This window comes from Erinaceus europaeus, chromosome 7 (genome assembly GCF_950295315.1).
Source record: "Erinaceus europaeus chromosome 7, mEriEur2.1, whole genome shotgun sequence".
NCBI lineage: Eukaryota > Metazoa > Chordata > Mammalia > Eulipotyphla > Erinaceidae > Erinaceus > Erinaceus europaeus.
Window position 1 is genome coordinate 29,280,861 of NC_080168.1, and position 20,029 is coordinate 29,300,889.

The 20,029-nt window shown below is 36.4% G+C and overlaps 1 protein-coding gene across 2 annotated transcripts in view; it reads right to left on the minus strand.

Annotated features, from left to right (window-relative positions):
• The window catches only part of PARD3B (par-3 family cell polarity regulator beta), a 1,240,289-nt gene that overhangs the window by 447,630 nt on the left and 772,630 nt on the right, over window positions 1-20,029 (minus strand). For both annotated transcript variants that reach the window (XM_060194068.1, XM_060194070.1), the window contains one exon: window positions 18,177-18,292. In XM_060194068.1, the coding sequence (XP_060050051.1) occupies window positions 18,177-18,292 (116 nt within the window). The remainder of the gene's footprint in view (window positions 1-18,176; window positions 18,293-20,029) is intronic.

A 20,029-nucleotide genomic window follows, 5' to 3' on the forward strand; every position in this document is an offset into this window, starting at 1 on the left:
TCGCTCCATTTCCTTAATCAATTTTGAAATTGAATGCACTTTGTATCTATTAGAAAATTTAATTTCTTTGCTCTTTTGTGAACTGTCTGGTCTTGCATTTTTGCAACTTTATATGGATATTTAATTTACAATAATTAACAGTCCTTATAATCAGTGATTTTAATCATTTGTCATCATTTCATAATTATTTCCTTTTACTCTTGAACATCAACATATATATGAATGCTATGGAGTTATTATTAAAGCAGTGTCTCTTAATCCTACTTTAACAGTATTGTAGTTTCCAGATTAATTAAAATTTCAAGATTTTGCTGGATTATGAAAGAGATCATATAATCCAAAGTAAGGTCCTAGTCTTGGGCATATTATCCCTACTAGATATCTTCTCCACATTAATGAAAAAAATAGTTTCTCTAAATAGTTCTTCCATACTAGTATCTTATTTTCACAATAGACCTTCTAAAGCATAGTTAGAAAGTACATGGTAATGACATACTAAACATCTGTTTAAAACTATCAATTTCTCTTAAAGATATGATATTCCCAATTCATCAATGATGTAACATGTCATCACTTTTGCCAGAGGGGTGGGCAATTACGTTGAGCTGTCTTTAGAAATTCTTGCCCTTAATGACCTTGGAACCACACATTTAATATAACAGCATCTCTAAATTATAGTTTGATTATAGATAAACCCTTTAGGTGAGTTATTTTTTTTAAAGGAGCTCGAAATATAAAGGATTCACTAATTTTAATTTACATGTCTAGTAATACCGAAAAGCTATGAGGCAGGACATTGTGCAAATCAGGTTAAAGGAACAGGCCTTTTAAAGTTACTCAGTTTTTCTTAGTACTTGAGGCTAAATTAAATTGTACTTGTATTAATAAATTATTTGACTAGACCTAAATACAAAAATTGCTTTATGGTTAAAAATATCCATCAGTTATGAAGTTGCAGTGCCTGAACATCTAAGCCATGAAGAGTATTTTCAATTTATTTAGTCAGTCATGTTATTTGATTCAGGAATTTTTTTTTTCTGTTACCACTTTGGAATATTTGTCATGATGACTAATACAATATGATTCAAGTTGAATAAAATCTTGAATATTCAGCTTGCAAACTATTTTTTTCACAACTCACATGTGATCAAATTGCTGTATACTAATGTAATTTAATTTCATGTTGCTGCAGGTAAGAGCAAGAAGTTCAAGCATGTTTTGAATATAATTCCCATGGCACTAGGTTTAAGCACAGACAATAGTATTCTTTTGCAAAAATAGTTACTGAAAATGGGATTTGTAATTAAGAAACATGGAGATATTGTATACAGAAATATTTAACTTCAACTTTTCCTAATTGTGTAGACAAGAGAAAAATAACTACAAATTAAAACTAGACAATATATATGTGTGTGTATGTGTGTGTTTAAAATACAACAAAAGGAAAATGATATTATAAAGGATAAAAAGATGTCAGTGATGGAAGACTGGAAGGGCCACATATAATCTGATGTAATTAACCCTCTCTAGCAGTACAAGTGAATTCACATGATCTAAATCAATTATGTCAAGTGATTACCTAATTTATTCATAGATTCCTTCAATTAGGAAATAAAGCACAGAATCCTTTTCTCCAAGTTTTAAATAACTGCTTTCATTCTTTATGTAACACAATGAAGGGCCTTGCTCATTTGTATTTCCTTCATTTGACTCTTTATTTAAATCTGCTTATTTTTCATGGAACTTTCTGAAACATCCTTAAGTGAACAAAACTAGTTTGGGTACATAAACATGAGAACAGAATGCTATATTCAGCCGTTTTCTCATATATCTTTATTCCTATTCTATGATGCTACCCAACCAAACATTTATATGCATTTTATTAATTTATTCTTTAATTATATGTTTGCAGTCTCTCTCTCTCTCTTTTTTTTTTTGTTTGCTTCTACGGTTATTGCTGAGGTTCACTACCAGCATTATAAATCCACTGTTCCTGGTGGCCACTTTTCATTTTATCAGATAGGGCTGAGAGAAATTGAGAGAGGAGGGAGGGAGAGAGAAAGATAGACACCTGCAGACCTGCTTCACCACTTGTGAAGTGTCCCCCCCCTTGCAGGTGAGGAGCTGGGGGGCTTGAGGTGGGATTCTTGGGCAGGTCCCTCAGCTCAGTATTGTGTTATGTCTGCACTTTTACTCAGTAATTTTATTCAGTCTTTCGATACAGAAATGGCAAACCTGTCTACTCAGTAATATCAGTCAAATTGATTATTTGAACCAACTTGTTTCTGAGACTGCAGTCAGACTGCTCTAACACTATCCACTATACCATTCATATTAGAGTTACTGAGCACCTACACTGGTGAAGGGGTACCAAAGAAGTAAGTTATGATCCTGGAGGGACTTGTGATTTGATTGTAATAGGAAAAAAAAAAAAAAAGCTCACCCAGTATGTACCTCAAAAAGAATTTAGTCTATGATCAGACCACCCTGAACATTCCTGACGTCAGAAGAGAATGCTTAGCTTTGTGCCGATGTTAAAGGTATAATGGCAATTGTGTTAGCGATCAGAAGAAGACTTGGGGAAAATTATGACAGCCCCCTGGCAGAGGTAAGACTTTAGTGAGTCCTGAATAGAAAACAGAGTTTAAATAAGTGAAAGGAGGGGCCAGATGGTGCTGCATTAGGTTAAGGTCCCCACCTGCAGCTAAAAAGCTTCACAAGTGGCGAAGCAGTGCTGCCAGTGTGTTTCTCCCTCTACCTTCCCCTTACCTCTCAATTTCTTTATGTCTCTATTAAAAAATAAGTATGTAAAATATTAAAAGAAAAAAGAGAAGCCAGGTCATCTGCTTTTAGAGTTAAAATGGAGAATATATGATGTCTCAATTGAAACAGAAAAGCCTAGTGGATTGCATTCCAGGAGATAAACTTAGAAGTGCCTAAATTCAAATATTTGCCCCACCTGTTACTAGTTGTGATATAGTCAAGTCCTGGTGACATCATCTGTGAAATATCAGTGGAATTGCTTTTCAAAAAGCAAGGATAGTATTGAACAAACTTTCAGAAAACATTATCTACTAAGATTACAGTGACTACTGTTGGTTTCCCTTCTTCACACTCTAGATTCATAGGCATTGTTATAGCACTGAATGTTGAAACCAAGGAGTTTGATCTTTTCATAGTCTATCAAAGAAAAACACAATGGTTAGAAATCACTAACTAGTCAGTAATGTATTAGAGGTTGTTTTATCACACATGTGCTATTATTTCTGGGGCAAACTGCATGCAGGGAGTCAGTCTGTCATCTTAGTGCATGGTTAATACATGCTTAGTTACAGCCTTGTTTGTTCATGCTACTCTGCAGTTCATTCCTACTTATTTAGTGGCTGTGGACACTTCTCCACCCTGGAGAGTCTCTATCAGGTTGCATCCTGCTTCACAACATTGCTCCCTCCACATGTCTCAGCTTGTTGGCAATTGTTTCCTCACCCGACCTCAGCTGTTGCACATCATCTTTACAGCTCACAAACACATCTTCTCCTTGCCAAGAACGTTCCTCAGAGCACTAATCCTAAGAGATAGTCTGTACTCAAGATTTCCACAATCAAATGAGTTTGGGAAAAACTACATATATTAACCTTGAAGACTTGTGGAGACTCCTAGAAGCCTGGTGTTGTACAGAAAAACACACTAAACTTTGTGAACTATCTTGCATTCAAGAAGAGTGTCTATTTTCCAAACTTATTTGACCATCCTTTATTGTCTTTTTCAAGCCACTACTAATACAATCTATTAAGTTTCAATTAGACTACCATATCATCTATACTGTATCATCTATACTATCATTGGGTAGAGGTCCTACTTCTCATTTCTTCTAAATAGTAGAAACCAAGTGGGTATTGAAATCTTAGCCTTCCCAGTCATGATCCTCCTATTCCCAATTTATAGAAGCCTATGTGTGCTATGCAGGATATCTTTCCAATGCCTTTATTCACATATTTTATGCAGATCCCTAACCTCTCACATGTTGTTCATGAGAATAAAAGTGATTTATAAAGTTACAAATCACAAAGTGATTTATAAAGATAAGATATTGGCATCAGTTGTCATCAATGTTTTTGCTATTTACACTACTACCATGCACAGAGGACTCACTGAATAAATATTTCTTTTATGAATGAAGGAAAGATTATATGGGTGGAAAATATTTTAAAATTTATTTTCCCTTTTGTTGCCTTTGTTTTTATTGTTGTTGTTATTGATTTTGTCGTTGTTAGATAGCACAGAGAGAAATGGGGAGGGGAGGGGAAGACAGAGGGGCAGAGAAAGATAGACACCTGCAGACCTACTTCACCACCTGTGAAGCGACTCCCCTGCAGGTGAGGAGGCAGGGGCTCGAACCGTATCCTTCTGCTGGTCCTTGCGCTTCACATCAAGTGTGCTTAACCCATTGCACTACTGCCCGACTCCAAGTAGATAAATTTTACATGGGACTGAAAGTGCTTTTTTTTTGAGTATTGGACAACTATTCAATTTTATAAAACTAAGAGAATGCTTCCAGTGATGGTAGCTTTTGCACCAATGTGCTCCAAAAGCAGCAAGAATTACATTATATAAGGAACAGAAAGTGGTTTAAACGTTCCAATGAGGAACTGGAAAAAATTTTAAATATTTATTTATTCCCTTTTGTTGCCCTTATTGTTTTATTATTGTAGTTATTATTGTAGTTGTTCTTGATGTCGTCGTTGTTGGATAGGACAGAGAGAAATGGAGAGAGGAGGGGAAGACAGAGAGGGGGAGATAGAGATAGACACCTGCAGACCTGCTTCACTGCCTACGAAGTGACTCCCCTATAGGTGGGGAGCCAGGGACTCGAACTGGAATCCTTGCACTGGTCCTTGTGCTTTGCGCCACCTGAGCTTAACTCACTGTGCAACCACCCAAACTCCCCCCCAAAATATATATTTTCAAAGGTTAACTGACTTACCCTAGATTTCAAAACCATCAATAAGTCTGATTTTTGCTTCTAACTCTGATTCATGTGCAGCTAGACATATTTCTAAACACTTAATGAAGACACAAATATCTGAATTAATATGCACTCTGGAGTAAATAGCATACTTAACTTTAGAAAAGTGCAAGTGAAAGACATATTTCCCCCATGAGTAAGGGCTGAGATTTGACCTTTAAATTAGAATAACATTTTGACTTCCAAAAGGTGATATTTAATTTAGAAATCTTCAGCCTGATAGAAAAAAATGCTAAGATGACTCACAATAAAAGAAATACGGTCAATAAATATATGAAAAATGGTAAGTCACAGAAGTAGTTTTAAAAGTATAGGTAAAATTACCCTGTTAAGCCTATATAATTGGCAAAAGTGAAAAAATATAATGACATTCAGATCCTTCTGTATATACTTGTATATGGAGAGAAACTGCCTTTTGGAGGGCAACTGTGCATACAGATCAAAGCCTCAAATCCTTACACTGCATTTGGCATTGTAATTATACTTATAGAAATTTATAATGATATTCACAATTGTTTACAAGGTTTATATACTAGCAGGCTCAGTGCATTACTATTTCTAAAAGTCAAGAATTTGAGACAACTGTTATGGCCAAATATTATTATATCCTGGCCACATTTACTCAGGATCAAACTCTACAATTAAAACATAATATTATAGAAGCAGTGGCAGAGAGAATATCTGAATCCCATTGCCTTTCAAAGACACACATCCAGAAGCATTTTACTGTACTATCACTCTGGAGAACATTAGAATATATGTGCATGAGGGTAAAATTACATACACAATACTAAAATTGTTTTATGTGTTTGAGGACAAAGTGAAAATACCCCACCTAAAATTGAGAATGCTTAGTGCAGCGGTTAAGCACACGTGACACAAAGCACAAGGACCAGCATAAGGATCCCGGTTCGAGCCCCCCGGTTCCCCACCTGCAGGGGAGTTGCTTCACAGGCAGTGAAGCAGGTCTGCAGGTGTCAAAAAAAATTGAGAATGCTGCATACTCAAGAGTAAATTCTATACATAATGCTTTGCTAATAACAATTATTTATCTTTTAGAATGCCATTCAAGAGATTATTATGAAACTGACAAACTTCATTTATATATATATATATATATATATATACATATATATGTGTGTGTATTACCTTACATATTTTATATCTATTATATCAGATTGAACTACATAGATATTATATTTCAACTAACAAGATTCTTTAAACAACTAAAATGTACTTGAATGATTGTTACAATGATAATCTAAGTATTTTGTTCCATTCTCTGAATAGCTTCATATTTTTATGAAAAAGTTCCTATATTCAAAAAAGTTCCTATATTCCTATATACAAATGTTCTTTAAAAGAAAGATAGGATTTCATTTCAATATGAACAATGGTTTAGGAAACAAAGGCAAGTGAGGAAGAAAAGTTCATGTTTGGTTTCATTTAAAATACTTCGGCTTCAAGATGTAGTCTCTATTGAGGTGCAAAATATAAATGATAAAGCACTGTATGTATTAATCCATATTGTAAGAGGAAACCAGATTAGTTTAGTCTTAAAGTATAAGGAAGATTTTCTATTGATCAAAATTTCCCATTAGGGTACAAATATTGCTCAAATACACAAAGGCTAATTTAATGAGATCTGAATGGATTTGTTACTGATAAAACATTATAGATTAAGGTTCAATGATAATGCCTCCAAAGTTTTGTGTTATTTATATATATATCTTCCAGGGTTATCACTGGGGCTCGGTGCCTGCACTACAAATCCACTGCTCCTGGAGGCTATTTTTCTCCTTTTGTTGCCCTTGTTGTTATTGCTGTCATTGTTGTTGGATAGGACAGAGAGAAATAGAGAGAAGAGTGGAGTCAGATAGGGGGAGAAAAGATAGACACCTTCAGACCTACCAGATAGGCTGAGAGAAAGATAGACACCTACAGACCTGCTTCATAGCCTCCTGTAAAGCGACACCCCTACTGGTGGGGAGCTAGGGGCTGAACCAGGCTCCTTATCCTGGTCCTCAAAGTCCGCACCCCGTGTGCTTAACCCGCTGTGCACTTAACCCTCTGTGCTACTGTCAGACCCCCATCTTTATATTTCTTATAGGAGAAAAGTACTTTGGGCTTTTTTTTTCCACACATGGAAATTTAAAATAATCTACATAACCCACCCAAACAATGCCCCAGCACAGGAAAATGTAATCACAGTGAAAAATCACATTGCATCACTTGAGGCTATGTCCCCATGATGGAATTAAAGATCGGCATGCAAAATGCAGAGATGGCCCTTTCCCTTGCATACAAATATATCACAAAATAGAATGCAATTTCTTATCATAGCTATCTTCCTCTATGTTAGAGCTTGCAAAATTGATGCAACTTCTGACATGACTAACATCACTTGATATTTTTCTGGGTGCAGATTCAATCTTAAACAGATGTGAGTTTTTCACAATAATCATTGAAAGTCTCATATGCCCTTTCAAGTTATCTCTCTTCCAGGCAAAATATGGTTATTTCTTTCCTGATTCTAGGTCTTTCATCAATATCTGAATGAATTCTAAGCTATTTGAGTTTCCAAGTATTTTATCCAGCACTAAAGACAGTGCTAGAGCTGTCCTATGATGAGGCTAGGATAGCGTAAAACTATTGTATTCCCCCGGTCGGGCGGCGGCGTAGTGGGTTAAGCGCATGTGGCGCAAAGCGCAAGGACCAGCGTATGGATCCCGGTTCGAGCCACCGGCTCCCCACCTGCAGGGGAGTCGCTTCACAGACGGTGAAGCAAGTCTGCAGGTGTCTATCTTTCTCTCCTCCTCTCTCCATTTCTCTCTGTCCTATCTAACAACGAACAACATCAACAATGGCAATAATAATAACCACAAGGAGGCTACAACAACAAGGGCAACAAAAGGGGGAAAAATGGCCTCCAGGAGCGGTGGATTCATGGTGCAGGCACCGAGCCCAGCAATAACCCTGGAGGAAAAAAAAAATTGTATTCCTTGATTTGGCAATTCAGAATTAGAATTAGTATCGGAGGTAACTGTGTCAGACAGCTTTAAAAAAAAAAAAGCGTATGTGGCGCAAAGCACAAGGATCAGCAGAAGGATCTGGGTTCGAGCCCCTGGCTCCCTACCTGCAGGGGAGTCGCTTCACAAGCAGTGAAGCTGGTCTGCAGGTGTCTATCTTTGTCTTTCCCTCTCTATCTTCCATTCCTTTCTCCATTTCTCTCTGTTCTATCCAACAATTATGGCATCAATAATAACTACAATAATAACTACAACAACAATAAAAAAAAACCAAGGGCAACAAAAGGGAAACTAAATAAATATTTAAAGATTAAAAAAAAAAGGAAAACGTCAGTAGCTATTGTTACAGTCTCCTAAATCCTATACCTGTGCAACTGATTTCTTTTCCCTTGATGTCAAAACACTGCCTATGTCTTTAACCATCCTATGTAAATGGGCTTGTCTCTCCTAAAACCTACATTTATGTCTTAATATGGCTTCAGAGAAATTATCTCCATCTAAACTTTACTGCTGACTTACTTTTGTACAATGTTATCACCTACCTGTCCAGTAAGACTAAAAACTCCTCTAAGATAGGTGTCATCTTATGCACCTGAGATCCTGTCTTGCAGGTACACAGCAATGCCTGTTGGATGCATCTTACTTCGGTAAATTCTATCTTTTGTTAACTCTGCAGATATCATCCGAATGCTAATTCTGTCAGTCTCACACATAACCCTACTTTCTGAAACAACTACTAACAATCTGGTAACAATGATTTCATACCTTAGGTCATACAATATGGTTGAGTTTATGACCATATAATGAGTGTTAATTAATTCATTTCAGAGTGGCAATATGCCTTAATAAGCACACTTCGTGATTGATATTATTGCTTAGCCTTTAATACCCATATGTCTCTATCAAACAAAAAACCTGAAATAATCTCATAAAGATCAATATAAAGTATATAATATTTGCCTGATTTATCAGCCTAGATATCCAGTCAAAAGGGGAGGGGCCACCTGTTGTTTCATAAACATCCCTGGCTCCCTACTGGAGATTTTTAGTGATCACCATTCCCCCCTAATTTCGTTTTATAGATGTGGAAATCCTGTAAGGATTAGGAATAAAATCACTAGGTTCAGTAGTTGTTTCTGGAATTTGTCAACTGTGTGGTAATCAGTAATTTGCTTTCCACCCTCCAGTGTGACACCTACTCTTCATAGTTGACAATAATCAGTGGCAGTGGTTTAAAAGACATGACTCTTTCAGTGTGCAGGGTTATAAACTGCACAGAGTTCCATTTGCTGGCAGCCACTCACACAATTTGAACTTCATTCTCCTGTGTGCACGAAGATAAAATTAGCACAGGGACTGGGTGGCTCTGTTTTCCACTTGACATCTGCTAGTGCTCTAAACAAAAGGAACCTCACACACTTTTCTTTTTCTTGCTCTAAAAATAGCTCAGTCTTAGAACTTTAAAAGCTGTAGGCAGGTTTTATAAACCTCAGTTCATGCAGCTATTTTGCTACTCCAGCATTTGATCTTTTAAATTTTGTATCTCTTTTTTTTTTAAGTATTCTGTTGGAGGGGCAGTAGTTAGTGATTTACAGTACAGTTGCTCCCCATGATAGGTGTCTGAAGAACACTTTCATTCCCAACTTAGATCCTTTCACCATCATGTGAAAAGCCCTCTTCACCCTCCCTTCTTCCCCAGAATCCTTTGCTTTGGAGCAATATACCACACTGAGTTGAAGTTTCACTTTTGTATTGTCACCTTTTTCCTTTTCTTTACCAGTTGCTTAAGGTTTATCAGTAAGTTGAAACATACACACTAGTATCTTCAGATGTCTCTCATTTTCTTCCTTTCTAAGATAACTTATCATCATAGTGGCAGAATTTCCCTTCAGTTATCTTTCCTTCATTCTTGAGTTTTCCTTTCCAGTTAGGGTTTTAGTCTCATTATAGGCAACAAGCATCCTTTCCCTAACTTTCTACGGGATCCTCAGTGTTGAATGCATCCCCCAACAAATAGCAGGCACTCATTAGACTTGTTTGATGCATGAATAAATTTGTACCCTGTGATTCCACCAATTTGACTTCCTAAAGCATAACATATATGCTTATGTTCTTAAAGGCTTTCTTTTCTTTCTCTTTTAATTTATTTATAAAATGGCAATATTGACAAGACCATAGGATAAGAGGAGTATAATTCCACATAATTCCTACCACCAGAGTCTGTATCCCCACCCCTCCCTTGAAAGCTTTCCTATTCTTTATCCCTCTGGGAGTATGGACCCAGGATCATTATGAGGTGCAGAAGGTGGAAGGTCTGGCTTCTGTAATTGCTTCCCCGCTGAACATGGGTGTTGGCAGGTCAATCCATATTCCCAGACAGGCTTCCTTTTCTATTTGTAATGGCAAACAGTTTCTTTTAGCATAAACATATTCATTCTTTGCCAACCAGGTACTATTTTCAGTTTTGTCATCGCTATATCTCAAAGAGTAGTTTTTGATTCAGCTTTTGCCACTTTTAAAGGAAACATTTATTACTAGATAATGGAATATATAAATATGTCTGTATGTATAATAAATCTGATTTAGACTTATCAGAATACATAATTTTATTTAAAAATTCCTTTGATTTTCAGTGCTTAAGATTTTTATCTTAATCCTAGGGATGTATATGGAAGCATTTGACTATACAACAGAATAATTTAAAAAAAATACTGGGGATCTGAGAGGTGGGACTCCCTGTAGAGCTCATATATTACCATGCATGAGGACCCATGTTCAAGTTCCTGGTCATTACACGGGCCCACCTTTGGGTGCAGGGGGAGGCTTCATGGGCAGTGAAACATCGCTTCAGTATTTCTCTCTTTTTTTCCTCTCTCTGTCTTTTCCTTTCTCCCCTCCCCAGAAAAAGAAACAAACCAACAAATTACTGATAGGAGTGATGGAGTCAGGCAGGCAGGGAGGTGTAATTCTGCAAATGCAGAACTCCAACAATAACCTTGATGACTAAATAAATAAATAAATGAATAAATAAATAAATAAGTAAATTGATACTAGATTTATTCAACTACTCACTGGGAGAAAAATCTGGTATATATGAAGGAGCTATTTTCAAAATGTGACCCAAATATTTAACTTTGTTTATATGAGAAACTAATGTATAACTTTCTACAATGGTGGATATCTACAAAGGTTTTCTATATTTAAATTTAAAGCAAAAAAATATCGTAGGAAATAAAAGCACTGAATCAGAGACTTTGAAAGAAAATCACTTAATTTATCCATCATCATGATTTTAGGGAGAGTCATTCAAGACACACACAATTTTTAAAGACTATGAAACATGGAATGTTAACAATCTTTATTGTCAGGAAACTTCCTAAAATTGGGCCTGAATGCTCATGCATCACTTTAAACTCATTTCCTCTCACTGAACAGAAGCAGGACAGCTGGCCAGTGTCTTCCATCTGCACTGCCCTCAGTGTTCTCCTAACTGTGTTACAGAACACCCTTTGGATATAGGACTAGGAGGCCAATTTGAAACAGCAGAGAGAACTCTCAAAATCTGTTTTATGGGAAATGGCATTTAAAACTTAACTTTGAATGGGGCTACAGAATAGGTCAAGGAATGGAACCAAATACCGAAGTGCTGCCTTTTGAATTATTCCGACTAATTCTTAAATATTACAGGGTCATAAAACACACAAGTCTGGAAATTAAAGATGTTTATACTTCATCAGAAAGTCTTTGAATATAACTCTCTGGCCCATTGCCAACAAGGGCAGCTCTTTGGGGGAAAACCCTACGCCAAAGGCCAAAGAGGCAGCTGTGTTATTTAGCTCCTGAGAGCTTCCAACTCAACACCCACACAAGCTCAATTATGAACAAATTAAAGGGATCCAGACTGAACATTGTAATTCTGGTAATTTAAATAAATAGAGGAAAGTCTACAATTAGAAGGAAAAGATTGATTTTTCTGGAAATCCCAGAAAATGACACCCTAACCTCTCTGAATAAGCATAGTTACATCCAATTATTTAAAAATAAATCTCCTTTTATTCATCATTTTAATCATTCTTGATCGGACTTAAATGTGGCCACATGCATGCCAGCAAAAGTATTCACAAAATAATGAAGCAGAATAGACTAGAATGCCACAATGGATATGCAGAAATAAATGGCATTGGGTAAAATATAGTCAGAATTTTACACATACATTTTAGTGCACATAAAAATGTATGACTCATTTTCATCATTTGCAAGTAGACAGATTTAGAGCCACTCACAAAGAATAAATGGACGTATCAGGGAATTGATTGATATAACCCAATATGTGAATAGAATGGGAAACAAAATATCTATTTACCTATTGACTGATATAACCCAATATATAAGTAGAACGGGAAACAAAATTCCTATTTACATTGTAGTGATCCTTGAAATCATTTACTCATTATTAATTTCTGATTAAACAAAATGATAATTAAAAAATCTTTGAAGTTTGAAATATAAATAAAATTATGTAATTAATATTTTAAAATATTTACTCCTTTTTGTTGTCCTTGTTTTATTGTTGTAGTTATTGTTGTTATTGATATTATTGAATAGGACAGAGAGAAATGGAGAGAGAGAAGGGGAAGGCAGAGAGGGGGAGAGAAAATTAGACACCTGCAGACCTGCTTCACCGCTTGTGAAGTGACTCCCCTACAGGTGGGAAGCCGGGGGCTCGAACCGGGATCCTTCCGCTGGTCCTTGTGCTTTGCATCACCTGCACTTAACCCACTGTGCTACCAACCAACTCCCTGATTAATATTTTTATCAGGAATCAATAGCATCTATTATAATTCATAAACAAATTATTGTGATGAGTTGACCTAGAGCTCACATGGCCAAATAGGTCCCTAGGAAGTTTCAAAGTATCTTATAAAAGAATGAAAATCGGGAGCCAAGAAGATCATAGCATTTTACACAATAGACTTTCTTGCCTAGGTTTCAATATTGTCAAAATACAATATTAGAGCTTGATAGTTTAAACAGAGTGATTCTAGCTAGCACATGACAAGCTAACATACCAGCAGAATGTCTAGAAACAAGCCTATGTATGTAAGATAATATAATAGTCATTGTGACTACATTCAGAATTAATGAGGAAAGGACATGCAAAAGTCAATGTTACAAATAATAATTCCACAGCTAAAACATAGTGTAGTTTACTAAATATCAAAATACCCAAGTCTTTAAAAAAACAGATGAAAATTAACAACATAAATGTAACAGCCCAAAATCATGAGAGCATGAAAATATTTGACTATAAGACTAGAACCTTTTCTAAAATAAAAGTAAAGAATATTAATGAAGCTGAAGGGTTGTCATTCCACACGTGAAGTCTCTGGACACAGTCTGAAGTGAAGCATGCTGAGATGGCAATCGTTGTGTTGGTTAGGTTGTGATCGCAGATGCAATATTATTTGATATGGATTGGGAGAGGCATACGGGAAAGTGGGCCCTATCCAAGGGTTCCAGGACTGGGGGAAGTAGAGGCTCTATAGTGGAGATGTGAGGTTCCTGCTGTCTTAGGGTTCAAAAAGACAATCGATAGTTAATGTTATTATCACATTATTTGGTAATTGGGTTAACTTTGAAAAGTCCTTTTGTTAGGGTTTGCTTTACAGTATCCAGTATCTTGTATATAGCTGTGCTATTGGAGAACTACTATAGCTTCCAATGGAGGGAATAGAGATACAGAACTCTGGTGGTGAGAAAGGTGCATATTTAAGCTCCTGTTATCTTATAACTTTGTAAATCAATATGAAGTCACTAATAAAATTAAGAAAAAAAAGAAAAAAGAAGTAAAGAATATTGTGATCAAAACAAAAACAGGAAAATAATAGACTGTAAGAAATTACTTACAACACACATCATATTTTTAAAGTTAAACAATATTTTAGTATTTTAAGTAAATTAGAAATATTAATAAAATGAAACAAGAATGAGAAATGGACAGCAAAAACCAAACAACCATGAAACTCCGAATTAATACTAAAATCAATCAAAAGGGAAAAATATATGGCTAGTCAAGATGCATTAGCATTACACTGTACAACTATCATAAATAAATACAACATAAAGTGAGGCATATGTACCTAGGCATGGCAACAAATAGAATATTCTTCTAGAAAGATGTAATAGCAAATCATTATAAAAAATTGTTCATGTTTGTGGTATATGGAAAGGAAATGGGGATTTTCACAGTAAGAATTTCCTATCTTTGGAAACATAATTAAAAATAAGTAAATAGCACCCACTCATCTTGCAATCATTTAAACATAAGAGCAATGACTCATTGGTATGCAGGTGAATATACTAATTTAGGCTCAGCAACAATGAAATAAACAAAAACAAAGAAGAAAGCCTTTGAAGATTCCTATAGACTTGAAAAAATGTATTTATTTATTTTTAATGAAAGAGAGGTATAGTGAGAAAGATAACAGAGAGACAAAGACCAGAGTACTGATCAGCTCTGGCTTATCATGATACTGAGGACTCAGCCTCCAGGACCTGGAAGCCTCAAGTGTGACAGTCTTTTTTTTTATAATCATTATGTTCTCTCTCCACTCCTCCTATAGATTTCTTTTCAAAGGAAGAATATCCAGTATAAATTAACTACTAGAAGTTTATTTTAATTTATTTTACCTCTAGGTTTATTGCTGAGGCTTGGTGCCTGCATTACGAATCCACTGCTCCTGGTGGCCATTTTTTTTCTACTTTATTTATTATCGGATAGAGACAGAGAGAAAATGAAAGGGTAGGAGGAAACAGGGAGAGAGAGAGAGAGAGACACCTGCAGCCTTGCTTCACCACTTGTGAAGCTTCTTCCCTCCAGCAGGTAGGGACTAGGAGCTCAAACCTGGGCCCTTATGAACTGTAATGTCAGTGCTTAACCAAGGTTGTCACTGCCTGACCCCAACTACTAGAAAATTTAAACACACACACAGTGTGGAACAGAGGTCTCATGAATATATAAATTCACTCATCTTGGTAACACTTTCCATTCTGATAAAGAGACAGAGATGGAGAGAGAGAGAGAAGTCACAGCAACAAAGCTTACTCTGGTGCCAGGACAACTCCCATGTGGCAGAGGGATTCAACCCCAGGTCAAGTGCCTGGCAAGACACCTGTCTGGCCTGCTGAGTTTTCCCTCTTGGTCCTGGAAGTGTTGTATATTTTAAAGTCTGAACTATAGAAAACTGATTTATTTATTTATTTATTTATTTTTGCTTTAGTCAAAATTAGTGAAATAACACTAATTTATACTCAAGCAAATTGCTTAGGCATTTTCTCTTTTAATCTTTTTAAAATAAATCTTGACCTTGCTGAGAGAATTAATACCAAAGCATGGTCACCAGTCTTTGATTTAACAAAGAACAACTAATTCCTTGCACTGGATCAGTGCTCTGTATATAAAACTAAATTACTTATAATATTCCACACATCCATTCAAATAGGAATGATCCTTCTAAATGATTAGCATTTGGGTATCATGTGATTTTATCCATTGGAAAAAAAATCAACACATTTATTATGCTCACACAATTGTTCTGTGGATAGGGGACCAGAATGTCGGTCTACAGAGCTTTCTGCAAGGATGTTCATTTTAAATTGGCATTTCCTAGGAGGAACAATACTTTGATGGTTACTTTAAAAGTGTTTTTATGATTTAATTTCATGGAATACTTTACTACACCTGTATCACAGTGCATTGTTAGCCAATAATTTTAGTTTCACACTTGCATCTTAAAGGAAAAAGAAAAAAAAACTCATGGTCCCTGTCCAATTATAACTGAAAGACAATATTGTTATTGTTGAAATTTATAGTGTAATTACCATAAAATACATTAAATGACTGCCACCTATACATGTTTTGTAAGGGTAGTTACCATTTAAAGAGAAGGTTTCAGTGACAAAAAATAAACATACTATTTTTGGACATGTTGTAGCTCTTATTTATATGGGTTTAATAATATTGTTTCTCTCGCAATGTACATGGGAAAACATATATTATTATTTTTTATAATGATCTTTTAGAATCATATTACTGTCACTTACTTTTAATCATATGAGAAAAACACTAATATATTTCTCTCCCCAAATTAAAATCATTTTTAGCTATTTGTCTTCTTTATAAAGAAACTGGGGAGACAGAAAATACTTATTAAGCATGCTATGAAAATAAATTGCCCCTTAGGTTATTAGCAATAATCTATGTCACTGTCACATACTATCCCTTTGTTTTGTCAAGGGTTCACACTTGAGAAAATACCCTTTTCTGACTAGACATAAGACAGCTACTTTTTTTTTTTTTTTAAGGTTTGCTATCCTAGCTTCTACTATGGGTGATTAGAGAGAATTTGATCTAGTGATCTAGTTAATTCATCAAAAACAGAATAAACTTCTCTTGTTTCATCATGATTGAACATTTTTCTGAACTCCTGTAAATGAGTAACAGATAAGCACTATTTATCAGATTGTTTTATGGAACATGCAGTTTTGATTATTCTGTTTTCTCTAGTTGCTACTAATGAAATATGTAATGTGTCTCAAGAAAAACAAATCATTTGCAAAACTTGGCCTCGGAGCATTCAAGAAGCGATGAATATTTTGCTGAGAACTTAATTTGCGCCCACACTCTTGTCTAATAGAACTCTCTCTTCTGAGAGCTCCTGGGGAGAGCAGCACTATTCTTTGGCATCTAAGTTGTCTTCCAGGGGCCCTTTATTCATAGTCTCGAGTTCTGAGGGGTGGTGCTCCACTCAGGCAGCTAAAGATTGTGTCCAGAGACTTCACGTGTGGAATGACAACCCTTCAGCTTCATTACTCGGGTGAGACCTTTCCTTTTATAGTACACTCTAATTTTATCTCAGGTGGTTCACTTTCTAACAAAGTCCCAAAACCTAGATATACACCAGTTTCTGTGAGAGAGAGCTTATGTTCACACGTATCCATAAACTACTGCAAAATATATACCTGAAAGCAGAAGTACACTAGAGTTTGCAGTGAGTACCTCCCTAACACTTCCTCTCTACTATTCCAACCTTTGGGTCCATGATTGCTCAACAGTTTGTTTGGCTTTGTATGTTAACTCTCTTTTCAATCACCAGGTTCCAGATGCCATCAGGATGCTAGCCAGGCTTCCCTGGATTGAAGACCCCACCAATGTGTCCTGGAGCTCAGCTTCCCTAGAGACACACCCTACTAGGGAAAGAGAGAGGCAGACTGGGAGTATGGACTGACCAGTCAACGCCCATGTTCAGCGGGGAAGCAATTACAGCAGCCAGACCTTCTACCTTCTGCAACCCTCAATGACCCTGGGTCCATGCTCCCAGAGGGATAGAGAATGGGAAAGCTATCAGGGGAGGGGGTGGGATATGGAGATTGGGTGGTGGGAATTGTGTGGAGTTGTACCCCTCCTACCCTATGGTTTTGTTAATTAATCCTTTCTTAAATAAAAAAAAAATTTTTTTTAATTTTCCAGAAATCCCTTGTGGGCTTCAGCACCTCTATGAGTATGTTCAAGCTAACTGCAAGACACCTAGACACACATTCAATTTGGAAAACCCACTGGCTTGTAATCCTGCCAGTATCACAAGAATTTGGAGATCAGCCTTCCAAAAAAGAGGAATCTTCTTCACCACTGCCACGTCTACCCCATGCACACAATATGGAAGTCCCATGGGACAGGTTTCATTTAATCACATTATTTCCCTGCAACAAGTATGTACATGAGAGATGATATAGGTATTGGCAGAAGTGAGAGTACAAATACAAAGCAGGTGGCTTAAAGACACTAAAGGCGATCAGATACTCAGAAGGAAATGATCACATTTTCTGACCTTTGTGGACCGCTTTATACAAATAAATCATTTATCTCTCTTTTAGAAAGGGGGTAATTACAATTAAATGTGTGAGAGGAGACAGGAAGATGAGTTGCCTATTATCCCCTCCTCCAGGTCTTAGCAGACCTTACCCACTAAGGTTGGTGTTAAAGAAGCAAAAGCAAGACATTGGGGAAGATAGATGGGCTGAGGCTGGAGAGCTGACCCGGATGTCACCACATCCTCACTTACCAAGGTCCATGCTCTTTGAGGCTTTCAGATTCATTGATTCAGGCTGCCTGGCTGGTGTCATACATCTGAAGTTGATGTGCTGGTCTGGAAAACACACTGCTGAATCCATCTCCGTGCTGCAAGAAAGAAGTCACATGCTGCATGTAGGTTTAGAATAAGACTTTTTTTTTTAAAAAAAAAAAAAAAAACCTATTCTCATTTTGAACATAAGTCTTCTTCATTCTCTCTGCCAATCTTAACCATGCATCTTAAGGCTTTTTGAGTCTCTGGTTCATTTTATGTGTTGTAGTAACTCTGTTTTCATGTATTTGATCACCCTGTACAATTTAAATAAAATATTCTCTAGCTAATATCATGTTTTCCTCTTCACTGGTTTCTGCTAATTAGGATCCTGCTGTACAGTTGTAACTTTAAGTGTGTAAAGCAATCCTGGAAAGGCCTGGCACTTCAAAGGATGTCACCAGATATTAGTAAAGCCTAAACCTAAAAGCAGGTTAAGAGATTTCTGTGGGCTAAGCATACCCTTACTTTAACAAATGATTGAAAGGCCTATATCCTTCAGAGAAAAAGAAACTTCATGTTGAATGACAGATGGTTACATTAGTTTGCTTTACTACTGTATTTAAGTCCATTTTCGAAAACTAGTATTTATGTGAACAAATACTCTGCTCGTCAATATAATCAAAGGAGATAATAGGAAAGAGAAAAGATGGTTGACGATTTAGACATAAAACACATCAAATGTCCATTGTAGGCTTCCTAATATGCATACTCAATCTTTAAGAAAGAATTCTATGTCTGCTAAATGTTTTAGAAATTTTTCTTGAGGACAGGAGAGATTATATAAGGGAAGCATAGTCAATGCCTTCTTTCTATGTGGAAATGAATTACATTTGATAAATCAAATTACAGCCACTTTGTCCCTTGGTAATCTTGTATGTTTAGAAAGTAAATATGGTAACTCATTTCAGCATAACTTATTCTAACTTTAAATACAATAAAAACTCAAATCCAGCATGGGTAAATCTGAATTTACTGAGGTTGAGTTTTCCAGATAGTTGAAATTTAACACTTTAAAAATGAATCAATAGTTTCAACAAATGAGACTCCTGCAACATCCAGGAAATGTGGATTACTTGGCCGAATATTGCAAAAAAAAAAAAGTTTACTAATTTCAAAAATGTTTAAAATTCAGTCATACATCTTTAATATCACCCAGCAGCAATATTACAATTAACATGCAGCCATGCAAATAATGCTAAATGAATGGATGAACCTCTCTTATTGTAACAGAGGCAATGGACTAAGGAAATATGTATGACAGGTAGCTCAACCCTGTCATACGTATACCCAGGTAGCTCAACCCAGTGCTCAAGGGTACAGATGCCAGATCAGAGCTTCATGGTTCTGTAATCTGTCTTGGAGAAGTTACTGAGGCTCTCAGTGTCTTCTTTCCCTTCTATTAAGAATTATAGGAGGCCAGGCAGTAGAGCAGGGCAGGTTAAGTGCACATGGCACGAAGTGCAAGGATCGAAGTAAAGACCCCTGTTCGAACCCCCAGCTCCCCAACTTCAGGGGGGGTTGTCACTTCACAGCCAGTGAAGCAGGTCTGCAGGTATCTATCTTTCTCTCCCCCCTCTCTGTCTTCCCCTCCTCGCTTGAGTTCTCTCTGTCCTATCTGACAACAATGGCAACAACAAAAGGGCAACAGAATGGGGAAAACAGCCTTCAGGAGCAGTGGATTCGTAGTGCAGGCACTCAGCCCCAGCAATAACCCTGGAGGCAAAAAAAAAAAAAGGAAGAATGGGTATAATCACACTTCCTACCTCATAGGGCTGTTTAGAAATAACCTG